The sequence below is a fragment of the Crinia signifera genome, chromosome 1 (genome assembly GCF_055691185.1).
Source record: "Crinia signifera chromosome 1, ASM5569118v1, whole genome shotgun sequence".
Taxonomy (NCBI): domain Eukaryota; kingdom Metazoa; phylum Chordata; class Amphibia; order Anura; family Myobatrachidae; genus Crinia; species Crinia signifera.
The window spans coordinates 178,120,260-178,139,274 of NC_139217.1; the positions used below are offsets into that span (position 1 = coordinate 178,120,260).

At 47.1% G+C, this 19,015-nt stretch overlaps 1 protein-coding gene across 2 annotated transcripts in view; it reads left to right on the forward strand.

Annotated features, from left to right (window-relative positions):
* Positions 1 to 17,982: 17,982 nt before the first annotated feature.
* CASP6 (caspase 6) overlaps positions 17,983 to 19,015 on the forward strand; it is a 43,206-nt gene continuing 42,173 nt past the window's right edge. The window contains exon 1 of one of the 2 annotated variants that reach the window (XM_083178225.1): positions 17,983 to 18,230. In XM_083178225.1, coding sequence (XP_083034351.1) covers positions 18,212 to 18,230 — 19 coding nt within the window. In that variant the 5' untranslated portion in view covers positions 17,983 to 18,211. The remainder of the gene's footprint in view (positions 18,231 to 19,015) is intronic. The other variant, XM_083178234.1, reaches the window with a different exon arrangement.

Here is a 19,015-nt window from a genome sequence, read left to right on the forward strand (position 1 = left end):
AAGTCAAAAGGAAGGCCCCGAAACCCAGCGGTATTTTCACATGATGTACAGTTATCTGTAAAGTAAAGACTTTGGGTCCAGAATCCTTTTCCTGATTTTATACTTTAAATGAAAGGTATGTTTTCTTGAGACAGACTTGGAATTTGCACTAGACTTTTCTACTTCACAAGTTCTCTGTTGGACCTCAGCCAATCAGTACTAATTTCCTTTGTGTTTCCCATTTGTTTGAGTCTTTCATACTTAAAAATGCTGTATGAATGTCTCTTCCGCAGGCTCTAAAACATCAGGCCTGATTCAGCCCTGCTCACTTAACAGCGTTCTTTCGCTGCTTAGTGAGCAGGTAAATGCTGACACCTGTGATTTAAAAAAAAAATAAGTGTATTTAAATTAGAATTTTTTTTTTTTATTCAATATGATTTTTATAAAAAATATCGGTACTCTTTACCTAGCACGGCACCCACGATGTCCATCGCGGTCATCGGGGGTAAAAAATCGCAGGCACTAAAAAAACGGGTGCGACGCGATGCCCGCGATTTCCCATAGGGATCAATGTTAAAAGTGTGATTGGACGCGATTTTACTGTTCAATGCCTCAATGCCCGCGATTTTTCCATAGGAAACAATGTTAAATGGGCCACAGAGCCCTAATAGTCCCCCTGAAGTCTGAAATGGCCCCCACAATTGTTAGCGCCACCCCACGATCAACGTGAACCCGAAGCGTGGCGAGAGGTGGCGGTACGCGTCCTCCGACCTTTTCATACCCCCACTATCCACGTCGGCGTGGAGTTGAGAATAGAATAGTGTGGCGAGCCATCGAGCCCGAAGCGTGGCGAGCGCACGCGGATACCTTTGAAGCCTGCGAAGGGACGCGTTTACCTGTGAAGGTATCCGCGTCCCCTCGCGGGGCTCGCTGCGCTCGCCACACTATTCTATTCTCAACTCCACGCCGACGTGGATAGTGGGGGTATGAAAAGGTCGGAGGACGCGTACCGCCGCCCCTCGCGGGCTCGCTGCGCTCGCCACGCTTCGGGTTCACGTTGATCGTGGGGTGGCGTTAACAATTGTGGGGGCCATTTCAGACTTCAGGGGGACTCTTTGGGCTCTGTGGCCCATTTAACATTGTTTTCTATGGAAAAATCGCGGGCATTGAACAGTAAAATCGCGTCCAATCACACTTTTAACATTGATCCCTATGGGAAATCGCGGCCATCGCGTCGCACCCGATTTTTAGTGCATTTGATGGCCGCGATGGGCACCGTGCTAGGTAAAGAGTACCAAAATATCAAGTAAGCAAATCAAATAAAAACAATACAATTGTTGCAATAGTTTTTTTTAAATAATGTAAATCAGATACTACAAAAGTAAAGAAACAACAATGATGTTAAACGATACAATACAGTTGATAATTGCCTTGCCTAATTTTTAAATCTGAATAAGCCTACACATTATGGACCTTATTCTGGTTGACTTGCAAAGTCACATGCCGAGTTTCCCCGCAGACATGAAAATGGATGTTTATCACCAGTTAAATCAATGTGGGTTTTTTTTGTGTTTTTTTTTTATAAATCATGTGATTTAAATCAACAAACCCTGCATGATTTTAAGCAAAGCAAGTTCAAGCTGAAATCTAGATTGGGGAGGAAAAATAAAGCTGCCCTGTATATGTGTTCTACATACAAAAGCAGCCAGTATTTGCTCTGCACAGAAAAGAAATCTAAATGTATTTGTACCATGGTTTGTTCCAGACACAAAGTTACTTGCCTTTTTTGCTTTACTTACAAATCTGAATCGGGCCTGGCTGGTGGCATTTATGGGACTTTTTCCCCAAAATACATGGTGTCCTTCGCCTAGTTTTGCACTCTTATACACCCACAATCAATTAATGTCATCCTGCTAGTTTGACAACAGGATCTTAGAGTTGGCACTGAAATAAAGCTTTTTTTTGTGTGGATTTAATCCTCTACAGCAGGCATTCCCAACCACGGTCCTCAAGGCACACCAACAGTGCAGGTTTTAGTGATATCCAGGCTTCAGCACAGATGGTTTAATCAGAATCACTCAGGTACTAATTAAGTCACCTGTGCTGAAGCCTGGATATAACTAAAACCTGCACTGTTGGTGTGCCTTGAGGGACGTGGTTGGGAATGCCTGCTCTACAGTGCCATGCAAGCTAGTTTGATCAACTCAACTTATTTGTATTGTATATTTCTGTGCACAGAATAAAATCTCAATGTGGGCCAGATGTATCAAGCTTCAAATAGTGATAAACAACCAGCCAATCAGCTCTTACCTATCATCTTTCAAACCCAGACTGTAACCTGGCTGACTGGCTGGCTGTTTTTCACTCTCCATTTTATCATTTTTTTTGAAGCTTGATACATCTGCATGCATGTATAAACTATCTAAACCTAAATTATCGAGTTAGACTTAATAAGCCTATAGGCATCATTTCTCAACTTTCCTTTCATCATAGAGCACCTATTTGGGTGACTCATTAAGCATATGATAATAGATAAATAGTTAAAATCCCATCAAAATAACGGCATCTGCAATGTACCTCCTATCTGTCTTCCTCCTTCTCTCCATACCCAGCAAGTTTGAAACAGATCAGTCACTGTAAAAATTGCTTTCACTCTCTGGTAAGGAGTAATTGGTTCAGTTGAGTGGCCTCTTGTGGTCACTGGGGGTACTGCACCTCACTGGACAAACTGATTACCCACACACACTGTACAGTATGTGCACAAGGAATATTCTTGGCTGATGTAACTTCTTTAGTTCTAATTATGAGTCAGTCTTATAGAGAAACTACCCACAACACATGTCATTTTTACATTCTTTCACCCATCTCCTGGGCAGTCATTTCACATTTATATGTAAGTACTGAAGCATGCCAAATTAGAATTTTGACAAGGAAAATAGTGGTAAAAATCTGGAATTTAAAAGCGGACGTGCTTATGGGCAGTGAGTAATGTTACAGCAGATGCAGAACTATGTGGTACCTCATGCATGGCACAGTAAGCATCATGTGTACTACACACAGCTGCACTTCCCAAACCTGTTAGCAATACTGCGTATAGAGCTTGTATGGAAGCATTAGCATCTGTGATAAAATATGCTAATGCTGCAGACATGTCCTACATGCTTGTGTGATCCTAAGATGCAGCCATCAGATCACTTGCATGATCATCGGCCACCTGAGTTACCATCAGGTTACTCATGATGTGCATGCATTCCATGCTTGCAAGGCCAGGACATGCGGTCCCCATTCCACTGCAAGCGAGATCTCCGACAGATCGGCACATGCAAGCTCCAATCAATAAACATCAGAGTTTATGTACAACTCTGAATCACAATTAGCAGGGATACTCAAGCTTCCCAGTGAGAGTTTGTTCCTGCCTCCCCTTTGCGCCTATCCTATTCTGTGCCCTTCACTTTCCATTCAGGTATAAGTGTATATGATTAAGTGTTTGTTGTCATTTATTTTGTCCCCCTGGTATATTTTTTCTTTAGTGGCTCTTTCCATCCACAGTTCCCTCAGTACAAATTATTTACCTTACCCACAGATGTCAACGTCTTTATTTTCTACATACTCTGCTTACGCTGTATCTTCAGGCTGTCCAAAGGTGTCTGCAGTGCTGCACAGTAATAACACAATTACATAAATCCATTAAATCTATCCCAGTAACCTGTGGCATTCCAGTTGATATGGGACTACATATCTCAGCATGCCCTGCACCAGTTTTTAGCATGACCAAATAGTTCCACAGTAGCTGGAGTGCCACAAGTTGTCTATCAATGGTCTATCTTGAGTCAGTCTTGTGCAGGGGAATCCCACAACCCCAGCCAGCTACTAATTCCATCTGTAGCGGGGAACACAGTTGAGACACCGCTGTCAGGGAAAGTGTAAAAGGCAGTGGCATGACTAATGGGTGCAGTGTTTGGGTTGTACACAGGTTCCTTGGGTCTGCAGGAGCCTACACCACACACACAATGCAGCTGCAGCATTGCTTTTCTTGGAGCTTTGTGTATTCACAGTAGCTAAATTCCTGAGAAAATGGATGCAAAGCACATGTCTACTAGCACTCCCCAAACCTAGGCTGCTGGGGGCCCGGACCGAGAATGGGTACAGACCCCATTTTCTCTTAGTACACTCCTGGTAGGTGGTGGCGAATGCTGATCTAATATACAAGTGTTGAATAAATACATTTGATAACTATAAATACAATGGTAAAACTAAAGACAGCAGAGGAAAATGGAATACATTTTCAATAGTTAGTGGGAATAGTGCTAGGAAGGGACAACGAAGGACGGGGGTCTACAGTCTGCATACTTATCTGATTGGCAGAGAGGAGCTTATGTACAGAAAATCTATTTTATCACCCCTCTGCAAAATGAACAGTGGGAATGAAGAAATATCTGATCCCTCCATCTGGTTCCATCACTGGGAGCAATGGGATTTATTTATTAAGATGGGAGTTTTATTTCAGATGGCATGTTGCTGTGGACAAGCAATCATAATATATCTATTATCTTCTAGAAGGTGCACTATAAATAAGAAGTAGATGCTGATTGGTTGCCCATAGCAATATCTCATCTGTAATAGAACTCCCATGTTAGTAAATAAACCCTATGGAGTAATATGATTAAGCTGGGATTTCTGATCAGACTGCCATCACCCTCTAGGAATCTGCTGCTGGACTGCAGAAATACTTTCCTGACTTAAGGTGCCCACCCACGGTGCGATTCTGGCATGTGGTTTAAACTTGTTCATTTAAATCACTTCGTGTCTAGTTCAAATCCTTTTATTTTGCCAAATAATATGTGAGGGAAGATATTTTTGTACGGGTATGGGTTGTTCAATCGACCGGTTCTGAAGTTCGACACAAGAATCAGGTCAACAGTCAAAAGGTCAACATGAGTTTTTAGGGGTTTTTTTTTGCCCCAAATGTTGACAGCGTCGACATGGACACTGTCCTCTGTGTACTGGATCCCCTCTTGTGCCTGTGCTACAGGGGGGGGGGGGGGGCAGATTATGCACTCTCTAATAAACAGATTAATCTAGCCTCTGTGCCCATGCCAAAGCATTACCCTAGTGGGCCCTTCATGCCCCAGTCCAGCACTGTTTTAATATACAGAGGGACAGGGCGGTAAGGGTGCAGCTGAACTGGACACCTTAATTTTAATATAAGAAGAAGTCTGACCATTGTTGAGTTAATTTAATGGTTTTGTTTATCAGGATTCAGAAGAAGACATAGCACTGAAATAGCCCTGGCATGTGTGCTGAATGGTCTTCTAATGGCAAGAGACAGTGACTGTTCAATTATATTCCTTCTGGATCTCTCCACAGCATTTGACACTGTGTGCCATGGGATTGTAATTGAGCTCCTTAAGAACTTCGGTACTTATGTAGTATCTGGGCTGCCGATTTAGAAATCGCATCGCATCGTATCGCATGCGACCAAATCGTATGCGATGCGATGGTCAAGATTTTTCCATAGGATTCAATGTTAAAATGGTCTGAGTCCATTTTAACATAGAATTCAATGGGAAAAAGGGGTCCTTTGCCTTTCCCCACTATCCAAGCGGGCATGGAGTTGGATATAAACCTGTGGCGAGCGTAGCGAGCCACCGAGCCCGAAGCGTGGCGAGCGTAGCGAGCCCCGCAAGGGTACAAGGAATACTTTTTAAGAAATATGCGTCCCCTCGCGGGGCTCGCTTCGCTCGCCACGCTTCGGGCTCGGTGGCTCGCTGCGCTCGCAACGCTATATAAAATCAACTCTATGCCCACTTGGATAGTGGGGAAATGAACAGGACCTTCTTAACATTGAATCCTATGCAAAATCGTATCGAATCGCATCGCATCTGATTGTATGCCTTAAGGTAAGGCATACAATCACAAAATCGGCAGCCCAGATACTACATAAGTACCAGAACTTCTTTGGACTGAATGGCACAGTCCTTCGCTGGTTCAAATCTTTTCTCATCGGCAGGTCACAGAGTTTTGTCTGGAGTATACTCTTCATCACAAGTGCCAGTACCATGTGGTGTCCCACAGGTTACTACACCATGCTTTTTGCAGTATACATGCTACTACTGGGTGAAATAATAGATAGCATGGCCACTGCTATGAAGACGACACACAACTATACCCGCCGTTTGCTCCAGTTTTTGAGAACCCAATAACAACCGTAAATTGCTGTCTAGCTGAGCTCCAGGAGTGGATGAGTGCCATTTGGCGGAGATTGAACCCTGATAAAACAGAGGTCCTTATGATCAGTCACAGGGCAAGATTGCAGCATATTCTACCAACAGCACTTACGCTTGGAGGTTCAAAACTACAATACACTGAACATGTGCGGAATCTTGTCATTGTTCCGGATAGTTGCTTGACACTATGAGTCCAATCCAGACCTGCGCGGATGAACTGCGCATGGTACAGTGTGCGCATGTTTGGGCCATCTAAATGAACAGAACAAGCGAAGGCTAGCCTTCCCTATCTGTATGCAAGGTGGTTGACAACCTGCCACTATTTTGGGGTGTAACCAAATATTTTCTGGGCATGCCCTAGAAAATGCTGGCATTCCCTGGCCATTGGGAGGGAGGGCCACTGACATCATCAGTGGCATTCTTCTCCCCACGGCCTTTGCAGCACTGAGTAAGTCTAGACTTGCTCAATCTTTGCAAGCAGGGGGAATCCATTAGATCAGGGCTGGGCAACACCGGCCCTCCAGATGTTGATGAACTACTCATCCCAGGATGCTTTGCATTAGTTTTGCTATGTGGCCATGCTGAAACTGATGCAAGGCATGCTGGGATGTGTAGTTCATCGACATCTGGAGGGCCAGTGTTGCCCAGCCCTGCATTAGATGGTGATTGATTACAAATGGTTTCCACCTGTGTCTCCGGCTGCAAACGCATTCAGCTACGTGCACATGGGTGTTTACCTGCTTGCAGCCCAGTGAGCAGGTCTGAATTGAAACCTTAATCATCAGGTATCAGCCACAATCAAATCCTCTTTCTTTCATTTAAGAACATAGCCATAATCAAGCACTTCTCCAGAAGATCTGCCTACAGTCATACATGCATTTGTATCATCACACCTAGACTGCTGCAATGCCCTCTACAGTACCTTGGTCTCCCAATAAAAGTATTCTTATAGCCGTGTACACACGGCTGCGATAGGGGCTGAAATCGCTGGGAATATGGTCGCCGGCGACCATATTGCCAGTGATGGGAGTGTGCCCCGGCGATAAATAGCCGGGTGCGCGCTCCAGTTTTCAGCCCCGATTACCTCTGTATTACCTCAATGTGTTGCTGAATATTACCTCAATGTATTGCTGAGCAATATAGCTCCCCCGTGTGTACGCACCTTAAGAGTGTGCATCTGCACTTTCATTTTTACTGAATGGCTCTACATGGTACAGTTTCAGCATGGTACAGTGGCGTAAGTTCATCCCAGTTGCCCGGAGGCAAGATAAATAGTGGTGCCTCCCCCTCACAGTCCACACAAACACACTACCTTATATACCTTACTAGGTGATTCATCGCGCCCTCCGGGCGCTCTTCACACCGTCGTGAGGGGCTTCGCCCCATTAGAAGTAGAAATATGTGAGTGTGAGATATAGTGTAATTGTTTGCCGGATGTGTGTTGGACAGGGCCTTCCCTGAGTGGTTGTTGCAGCAGCACAACAATCGCCGTACTTGCGTGGATTTTGTCCGGGTACTCTGTTTTCCTCCCTCAAAGTGTAAAATTTACTGGCAGCCTAATTGGCTCACAACAAAATCACCCTACAATGTGTGTGTGCGTGTATATGTGTTAGGGAATATAGATAGCAAGCTCCACTGGGGCAGGGACTGATGTGAATGTTCAAAGCGCAGTGGAATATGTGTGCGCTATAAAAGAAATTGTTAAGAAATAAATTAAATATATAGGCCCTTATTCTGATTCGGACGGTACGGCCCGCGTGCGGCCGTACCGCCGATGTTTTTATTCTGCACATGCGCAGAGGTCAATCTGCGCATGTGCAGCCCCCTTCGCCGCAGACGTATTTCGTCCGCCGCAAAGGGGGCGTATAGGGGCGTGAGGGGCTTCATACCCTCATTTCCCTATGTGTACGCCCCGCGTTTCATGGGCGTTCCCATGCAAATGCGGGGCGTATGCATGGTAATGAGGGTATGACGCAACTCATGGGGGCGGAAAGCTGACGTCGCCGGATGTCAGCTCTCAGCCCCCATACAAGCTATCACACGGACGATTGTCCGTGTGGTCTCAGCTTGCGGGAGCTGCTGGGGCGTGCGGACCTGCCTTCGATGGTCGACGACCATCGAATGCAGGGGGCAGCTCCCACCATGGTGGAGGCGTACGCCTCCACCATTTTTATGCGGATCGCCAGCCGTCCGTGTACGGACGGCCGTGGCGATCCGTCTCGTGGACGGGGATTGGTTTGTGCGGCCGGAGCACCGTGTGCGGCTCCGGCCGCACCAACCAGAATAAGGGCCATAGTGTGAGATAAAATGTTTAAGGGAGGAGAGGTGTGTTTCGAGAGGTGTTGGTGGTGTAGTGTAAAGGGGTGGTTGGTGGTACTTACATATGGTCGGGGAGAGTGAAGTATGTGGGAAAAGGTCCTGTACAGTGTAAATAGATGTGAGGATGTGTGTGGGGTGAAAGATTTAATAGAGATATCGGGTAAGTAGTGTGAAGTCTGTAGTATGTAGTTGGGTGTATTAGAAGCATGGATGGGTGTGTGTGTGTGTGTGTGTGTGTGTGTGTGTGTGTGTGTGTGTGTGATGTTGGGAGTATTGGAGGTGTGTGTGTGTGTGTGTGTAGAGTTGTGAGTATTGGAGGCATGCATGTGTGTGTGTGTGTGTGTGTTTGTGTAGAGTTGTGAGTATTGGAGGCATGCATGTGTGTGTCTAAACCCCCACAATATAGTGTGAGATTACATGTTTAAGGGAGGAGAGGTGTGTTAGAAGAGGCGTTGTTGGTGTAGTGTTATGGGGTGGTGGGTGGTAGGTACATATGGTGGTGGAGAGTGACGTTTGTTGGCAGCAGGTTATGGAGAGTGTAAATAGATGTGTGGATGTGTTAGGTGAAGTAGTGTGAGGTGCATGTGTATTGCAGATGTGAGTGTAAAAGGTGAGGTTGTGTGTTTTGTGAGTGGTGTAGGGTGCAGGAGATAATAGAGATATAGGGTAAGTAGTGTGAAGCCTGTGGCATGGAGTTGTGAGTATAGGGAGGCATGGGTCGGTGCGCATGTGTGTGCGTGTGTGTGAGTATTGGAGGCATGGATGTGTGTGTGTGTGTAATAGTGAGTATTGGAGGCATGCATGTGTGTGTGTAGTAGTAGTGAGTATTGGAAGCATGCATGTGTGTGTCTGAACCCACACAATATAGTGTGAGATTACATGTTTAAGGGAGGAAAGGTGCGTTATAAGAGGCGTTGTTGGTGTAGTGTTATGGGGTGGTGAGTGGTACTTACATATGGTGGTGGAGAGTGACGTTTGGTGGCAGCAGGTTATGGAAAGTGTAAATAGATGTGTGGATGTGTTAGGTGAAGTAGTGTGAGGTGCATGTGTATTGCAGATGTGAGTGTAAAAGGTGAGGTTGTGTGCTTTGTGAGTGGTGTAGGGTGCATGAGATAATAGAGATATAGGGTAAGTAGTGTGAAGCATGTGGCATGGAGTTGTGAGTCTTGTGAGGCATGGGTCGGTGCGCGTGTGTGTGTATTGGAGGCATGGGTCTGTGCGCGCGTGTGTGTGAGTATTGGAGGCACGGATGGGTGTGTGTGTGTGTGTGTGTGTGTGTGTGTAGAGTTGTGAGTATTGGAGGCATGGATGTGTGTGTGTAGTCATGTGTGTGTGTGTGTGTGTGTGTGTGTGTGTGTGTGGTAGTGAGTATTGGAGGCATGCATGTGTGTGTGTGTGTGTCTAAACCCCCACAATATAGTGTGAGATTACATGTTTAAGGGAGGAGAGGTGCGTTATAAGAGGCGTTGTTGGTGTAGTGGTATGGGGTGGTGGGTGGTACTTACATATGGTAATGTAGAGTGACGTTTGTTGGCAGCAGGTTATGAAGAGTGTAAATACTGTAGATGTGTGGATGTGTTAGGTGAAGTAGTGTGAGGTGCATGTGTATTGCAGATGTGAGTGTAAAAGGTGAGGTTGTGTGTTTTGTGAGTGGTGTAGGGTGCAGGAGATAATAGAGACATAGGGTAAGTAGTGTGAAGCCTGTGGCATGGAGTTGTGAGTATTGGAGGCATGGATAGGTGTGTGTGTGTGTATTGGAGGCATGGATGTGTGTGTAGTAGTGAGTATTGGAGGCATGCGTGTGTGTGTGTGTGTGTGTAGTTTTGAGTATTGGAGGCATGCATGCGTGTGTGTGTGTGTGTGTGTGTGTGTGTGTGTGTTTAAACCCCCACAATATAGTGTTTGATTACATGTTTAAGGGAGGAGAGGTGTGTTATAAGAGGCGTTGTTGGTGTAGTGTTATGGGGCGGTGAGAGGTACTTACATATGGTGGTGGAGATTGACGTTTGGTGGCAGCAGGTTATGGAGAGTGTAAATAGATGTGTGGATGTGTTAGGTGAAGTAGTGTGAGGTGCATGTGTATTGCAGATGTGAGTGTAAAAGGTGAGGTTGTGTGTTTTGTGAGTGGTGTAGGGTGCAGGAGTTAATAGAGATATAGGGTAAGTAGTGTGAAGCATGTGGCATGGAGTTGTGACTATTGGGAGGCATGGGTGGGTGCACGTGTGTGTGTGTGAGTATTGGAGGCATGGGTGTGTGTGTGTAGGTGTGAGTACTGGTGGCATGAATGTGTGTGTGTAGTAGTGAGTATTGGAGGCATGCATGCGTGTGTGTATGTGTGTGTGTGTGTGTGTGTGTGTGTGTGTGTAGTAGTAGTAGTAGTGAGTATTGGAGGCATGCAGGGGTGATAGTGCGGTAAGGGAGGAGAGGTGCGTTAGATGCGGGGTTGGTGGTGTAGTGGTATGGGGTGGTGGGATGGTAGGTCGGGTCCTGTACAGTGGTGGTCAGTGGCAGCAGGGGTGATAGTGCGGTAAGGGAGGAGAGGTGTGTTCGGTAAGGGAGGAGAGGTGCGTTAGATGCGGGGTTGGTGGTGTAGTGGTATGGGGTGGTGGGATGGTAGGTCGGGTCCTGTACAGTGGTGGTCAGTGGCAGCAGGGGTGATAGTGCGGTAAGGGAGGAGAGGTGTGTTCGAAGCGGCGTTGGTGGTGTAGTGGTATGGGGTGTTGGGTGCCATAAGCCTACTAAAGTAGTAAATGCTGCATGTACTGGGCCTGTTTACTACTTTAGCACACCTATTATGGCACCCAGCACCCCATGGTGGGAGAGGCATTGTAGTGGTTTGGGGTGGTGGGATGGTAGTTAGGGAGCGGAACAGTGGTGGTCAGCGTCAGCAGGGGTGACAGTGGGTTGGTACTTACTGTTGGTCAGCGGCAGCAGGGCATCCAGAGTGCGTCGATAGCAGGGGCTGGAGGGTGGCGCTGGATGGTATGATGTCCAGTACAGCGTCAGGCTGCGGCAGCTGTGGTCAGCAAGGCTAGCGGTGCACTGTGCACCTGCGATCCGGGCGTCTGTGGGCGGGCAGTTTGTGCGGAGGCAGCTCTCTGGGCTGGCAGCGGCTGGTGGTGCGCTGTGCACCTGCGGGCACTGCTGTCCATCCTTCGATCCGTCCGGGTGTGGGGGGATGCGCGGGCAATGTGGGCGGAGCCAGCGTCGTGTGTCGATCCGGCCGGGTGTGGGGGGATGCGCCTTTGGACGGCGTGCAGCAAGGGGCGGGCAATGTGGGCGGAGCCAGCGCCGCGTAATGTAGCTGGGCTGGCAGTGGCTGGTGGTGCGATGTGCACCAGCAGGCAGTGTGTGCGGAGGCAGCCTCAGCACTGCTGTCCTCGAGCCGGCCGGGTGTGGGGGAATGCTTGGACGGCGTGTAGTAAGGGGCGGGCAATGTGGGCGGAGCCAGCTCAGTCTGTCGATCCTGCCGGGTGTGGGGGGATGCGCCTTTGGAAGGCATGTAGCAAGGGGGCGGGCAATGTGGGCGGAGCCAGCGTGACACACTTCTGGCCGGGTGTGTGGGGGGGGGGCGTCCTCGGACGGAGGGTATTTGTGCTGGGAGGGGCAGGGGGGGGGGGTGGGATTGTTTGCGCTGAGTGGTAGGTGACTTGCTGCAGCTGCCTGGTGTAGAAGCCAGGGCAGTGTATGACGTTGGCCAGGTCTGTGTGTATGTGGAGCCCCGCCCACCGTTAGAGACTGGGTTTGAGTGACAGATCTGGCTAAATATATAAGAGATGGTAGCACCTCTTATTGTGTAAAATGAGGGCGTGCAGTCCAGCCCCCCCCACACACACACACACGCACACACCTATGTATCTACATAAACCTACAAGCCCCTCCACTTCTCATTCATTTTCCTTCACAGAACCAAACTATTTCGTCAACATACACATGATGCCATGGTTATAGTGCTGACGCTGTCTAAGGTAAGCCTGACCCTAATATTAACAATGTCAACATTCTATTAAAAAAAAATATTTTCCAGGTGTCAACATGTATGATGTCATTATTACATACCTCCCAACAGTACGGAGAGGGACGCGCATGAAAATTTTTGAAGCGTTAGCCTAGCGGGAAGGGGGCGTGGCATGTACTTGCGACACTCCTGCCCGTTTTCACCGCTGTGGGGCATGAATAGACACTGTGCGCATGCACACAGCATCTATTCACGGGTGACAGGGAAGGACTCCCAACTGCCCCCCCTCCCCGTGCGGGACGTGGGAACATCCCCCAAAAAAACAAGCCTTTCCTGGGAAAAGCAGAACAGTTGGGAGTTATGTTATTACCATGTAATTTTTATGACTCAACATTTTGCTGTTGACATGATGAATATCAGCTTGATTACTGCATATACTTTCATATCAATAATGGCCATTTTAAAAGTTGGGCTTCATGTACTGTACAGTGTATTAAGTATGCTCACTACAGTTGTGCAAATCTGTATCAAGTAATGTGCTGGTTTGTGAAATAAAAATATCTTTGTTTCTAGAATAAATTGGATATATGTAAAATAATCATATAGCTGGAGCTCCCTGTTATTACTGCTCATCCCTCGCACGTACTTTTTGTCATTTTAATCTTTCACTATTTAAAAATACTGGCCACCCATTGAGCCTATTTTATTTATTCTCATCTATTGTAGGCATACCTCCTAACTGTCCCGCTTTTCGTGGGAACGACCCAGATTTTTGGGATGTTCCTGCGTCCTGAGAGACGCAGAGAGCCGCCAGCCATGCCCCCACAGCAGCGAAAATGGGGCGAGACCTCATAGAAAGAGACTACGCCCCATATCGCTAGGCCACACCCCCAGATATTCAGGCACGCGCAAGGGGTCCCTCTTTGTGGCTGCACAGTGTTGGGGAGTATGTGTAGGTACCAATTGAGAACAGATTGAGATGGACATGTAGGCATGATCTCCTAATTTCTGTGCAGCTTTCCTTTCTCTAGTAGACTTCAATACACTGTATTGAATTGTATAGTTCTAGAGAAGCATAGCACTCTAATGTATATCATATATTACACACACAGTGGAGGCTCCAGAGGTGGGGCTGCAGTGCAGTCCAATGTTTAAATAAGGGAGCCACATCAACTGCCAGTGAGTCCCACAAGGTGATAATTGTCAGTGTTTGAAAATGCATTTGGTGGGGCTCCCCTTTTAGAATCTTGGACTGTGCTGCAGTCCCAACTCTGGATCCGCCATGGATTATAGATCATTATCAACTCTCACAATGGTGTACTTTCATCCTACTGCAAGTGGTACCTGCTCTGCGGCCACTCCTGAAAAAGGGGAGTAGCCTCAGGTGGACCCCCTTTTTAGTAATTTTAGCAGTACGGACGGTGTAATGGTTAGCATTAATGCCTCACAGCACTGAGGTCATGGGTTCATTTCTCACCATGGCCCTAACCAGGGCTATTTTTCAGCAGGCTCCAGCAGGAACTGAGGCCCTTATTCTAGTTCACTCTTTCTGACAAAATATTTCTTCGATGGACAAAACCATGTGCACTGCAGGTGAGGCAGGTGTTACTTGTGCAGAGATAATTAGATTTGGGTGGAGTTTTACACCTGCCTCACCTGCAGTGCACATGTTTTTATCCATCTAAGAAATATTTTGTCAGAAAGAGTGAACTAGAATAAGGGCCTCAGTTCCCGCTGGAGCCTGCTGAAAAATAGCCCTGGCGGGGGATGCAGTTAAAATCACGGCGGTCGGGATCCCGGCGTTCAGAATACCGATGCCGGAATCCCGACCGCCGAAATCCCGACACTTTCTCCCTCCTGGGGTGTCCAGGACACCCCTGGAGGGAGAATAAATGATTGTGCCGAGCGTAGCGAGGCACCGGGCCCGCTGCGTGGCGAGCGCAGCGAGCCCGCAAGGGGGGGCGATCCACATCCCCCCCTTGTCGGGATTTCGGCGGTCGGGATTCCGGCGTCGGGATTTTGAACGCCGGGATGCCGACCGCCGGGATTTCATACTGCTTCCCCCTGGCGGAGTTTGTATATTATCCCGTGCTTGCGTACGTTTCCTCTGGGTACTCCGGTTTCCTCCCACAATCCAAAAATATATTGGTGGGTTATTTGGTTCCTAACAAAATTAATTAACCCTGAAATGTCTGTGTGTGCATGGACATGTGGTAGGGAGTATAGATTGCAAGCGTCACTGGGGCAGGGACTGATGTGAATGTTCAAATATTCTCTGTAAAGCACTACAGAATATGTATGCGCTATATAAGAAACTGTTAATAAATAATAAATAAATACATTTTAGGGTGTGCCCAGAGCTTCCAGAGCAGCTGGAAAGCCTCCCGCACCCTTCCTACACTGAATAGATGCAGTGAGAATGCCAGATCACTGACCCACGCGTGGTTTTTTAACCCAGATGCGACCCGGCAGTTGTTCTCTTTTACACCGGCGTCCCCCGGCATTATGCCGGGTAGGGGACACCGGTGAATTCGGGCCCTGAGCCGGCGCTCGGAGATGACATCATCTCCAAGCGCCGGGAAACCCGCCGACCGTCACCCCCGCAATGCCGTCTGACACCCCCACAACGACGACCGACACGCGCCCCCAGCCTCCGTCGATGAGGTAAATGGATGCCGCACACAGACATCCATTCACCTCTGCTGCTGTCTGCATAGTACCGCAGACAGCAGCGGATGCTGTACGCAGCCCCTGCCCAACCTCTGGACTGACCTCAGGGTGCTGCGGTCCGGAGGAAATGGGTCCCTGGGTCAGATGACCCGGGTTACCCATTTACACACCTGCTGACTCCGGGGAAGCCCCATGCCCGACCCTGAACATTTGCCGGGTCGGACATTGGGTAACAGGACCCGGGTTATTTTTTTTTTTGCCCTTTTACACCAAGCCCCGCCCCGGACTGGAGCGGCAATAATCCGGGTCGCGGCTCTGGTGTAAAAGGGGTATTATAGAGACTATACCACTGTAATCGGTACAGGTAGGAGGTACATGTGTGCAAGGTTAGAAATGAATGAGAACTTTAGACACACTAGCTGCAGTAACTACTTGTATACAGCAGGTGGCTCTACAGGATTACTCAAAAAAAAAAAAAGCATGAAGCCTGGCTTTAATGGTTTTAGACCAGTGGTTCCCAAACTGTGTGCCGTGGCTCCCTGGGGTGCCTCGGGACACTTGCAGGGGTGCCACGGGTTGGTGGTCCAGGACCAATTCAAATAATTTATGATCAATTATTTACGGACAAAACCACTGCTGGTGGCTGCCAATCATAAACTATGTACAATCAGAAGCAAATTCTGCCATTTAAAACATAACTGAACGAAATAAGCACATATAAACACAATCTACTTAATTTTATATATATTTTTTTGGGGCCTAGGGGTGCCGTGGAAAAATTCTGATACTCTAGGGTGCCGTGATTCGAAAAAGATTGGGAACCCCTGTTTTAGACATTTGTTTTGTTTTGTAATATACCAAATGATATATACATGGCACCTCCAGTTATTATATAAATAGATAATGGGCCCTATGTAATGGCATCCGAGTTCAATGGCCGTGCGGGATACTGGCAGAACTCAGATTTTTTTTTTTTTAAAAAGGGGCAATCACTACAACGCCTTATAAGTGATTGCCCCTTTAAAAAAAAAAAAACATACAAGTTCAGCTGGCATCCCGCATGGCAGCCGAACTCAGGCATCATGACATCTGACCCAATGGGCCTGTTTTCCTGACAGTTTTCAGTCAAGACTGATTAGTACAAAAGCTATGTTTTGATGCACTGAAATAGGATGTAGAAGTGACCTAAGTCGATATGGACACTGTATAAAGGTGCCCATACACTAGTAAGATTTATCTTCAGATCTGGCTGTTTGGAACAAAAACATGATTATCGATTAGTGAAAGTTTGTCAGTTTTCCAGCATTTCCGAGCAAATGGTCAACTGGCATTTGCTCTCATCCATAACCATGTTTTTGTTCCAACCAGCCAGATCTGAAGCTAAATCTGTGTGTGTATGGCCACCTTTAGTGTGCCGCATCCCCTCTCATGGCTCGCTTCACTTGCCATGCTACGCTTGGAACACTATTATATTCTCATTATATTCTGCCTACACTTAATAAAAAAAAGGAAAAACTCATATCCACCTTTTTCATGTTGTGAGCCGCAAGGAACACTGGGAGGGATCTTACTGGGTCCCTCTCAGTGTACAATGTGGAAAGATGTCCATACCCAGGGTGCTGGATATGATACCCACACGTGCATGAAGATGGGGGTTTTATGAAAATCCTAGTTTCAGCCATGTCACAGCTCGGTACTTATGTATTATCTGGACTCCCATGTTAAATGCACCCCATTTTTTCATACCCCTACTATCCAACTACGCATGGAGTTGATTTTATATAGCGTGGCGAGCGCAGCGAGCCACCGTGCCCGAAGCGTGGTAAGCGCAGCGAGCCCCGCAAGGGGACGCGGTCTCATAAGAAAAACGGGAGTCCAGATATTACATAAGTACCCACAGCTCTTGTCTCAAAACAGTGAGAACATTTCGATATACTACTGGCAATGTTGGGATGTCTGTCCTTTTCATCTCACATATGCAGTCATACATTAAGGAAAGTCCTGGAGCAGATAATTTTGTACCTGGAGGAAGAGGTCATGTTGAAAAGGTTGGGTACAGAATGCCAGTGGTCAGAAGATGCACATCCCTACACCTGCTAGATAAGCATGCTTCTGCACCCTCTTCTGCTACCTTGTTTATATGTGCATGTATATTATTTTTCATACCGCCCTTTTAGATGTATTTCACTGTCACAAACTTTTCTTTTGACAAATGTAGATAAGCTTTCCAGAACTTCTTGCTGGAGTTGGTGTGCCCCCCTGGCTGTGTCTTGCTGGAGTTGGTGTGCCCCATGGTTGAGTTATGCTGGAGTTGGTGTGCCCCCTGGTTCTGTCTAGCTTGAGTTGGTGTTCCCCCTGACTGTGTCTTGCTGGAGTTGTTGTGCCCCCTGGCTCTGTTATGCTGGAGTTGGTGTACCCCTGGCTGTGTCTTACTGGAGTTGGTGTGTCCCATGGCTGTATCTAGCTGGAGTTGGTGTGTCCCCTGGTGTTATGCTGGAGTTGGTGTGCTCCCTAGCTATGTCTTGCTGGAGTTGGTGTGCCCCCCTGACTGTGTTATGCTGGAGATGGTGTACCCCTGGCTGTGTCTTACTGGAGTTGGTGTCCGTGTCCCCCATTGCTGTATCTAGCTGGATTTGGCGTGACTCATGGCTGTGTCTGGCTGGAGTTGTTGTGCCCCCTTGCTGTGTAACACCCTTTAATAAAAGTAAAGCGTGAATGATTAGATATTTATTTGCATGACTCTGGAACAAAGGAGGAGTGCTTCTATATAAGGGGATTAGGGGCGTGTAGATGTACATCCCAAGTACTGTAGTAGGAAACTCACGCAGTCTCGTCTGTGAGGAAGAGAAGCAGAGGGAGAGGGTAGAGCAGCAGGCAGGGCGGAGAGCCGCTGGGTGGAGACTTCAGTTCCAGGAAGTTATAGTAACAAAAGAAGCCTCACCTGCCTGAGACATTCGGAGCACAGCAGGTACTAGCAGTGCTGTTGTTATACAGGGGAGCGGCCACTGTCCTCGCATCGTACTGTACAGCAGCGGGAAAGCTCGGATCACTAGTTACCATGGCAAGCCAATCAACAGGTGGGTATGACGGTAACGGGGTAACCTGCTATAGTTTAAATAACACGGAATTATTATTTTAGCGGACAGGTAGATATACTATAAGTGCATGTACTGTACCTATGACTGCGTTATTTTCCTACCAACTGAGAGACAATGTGCAAAGTGTGGCAGTGTACAGTATGTAACTTTTAGCCTGTAGCATCAGTAGTATTATTTGAGTCTAATATGGTGTTAAAAGTATGTTGTACTTAGTGGTATTGTTAGTAACTGTAGGATGTCATAGTACAGTAGTTCCATTTCCCATAAAGGGCAGCAACGACATCATGCATGCATCCTTAAATGTATTCAGTGTATCTTTATGTCTGTCTGTCTCTCTGTAGCAGTCTCTTCCATTTGCCAGTGTTTTTAGTAGATGGCCATAGGTAGGTGTGTGCAGTTACCACTGCAGGTCAGATTACTTCCCTGAGGACACTGACAGCTGCTTATTATCCCCGTGCAGCTACTGTGGATGTCACACAGGGGATTTACAACTATGTTGCAATATGTTTTCTAGATATCCATTCACTTACTTTCACTTTGCAACATTTTGCTTTTTTTTAAACTAAGTATATACTGTATTTGCTGACGTATAAGACTACTTTTTCCCCTGAAAAACATGCCTCCAAGTGGGAGGGTCGTCTTATACGCTGGGTGCACTTATATAACAAACTCTATATTTTGAGTGGAAATGTTGGGGGGTCGTCTTATACGCCCAGTCGTCTTATACGCCGGTAAATACGGTATGTTGAAACTTTTTATGGTAC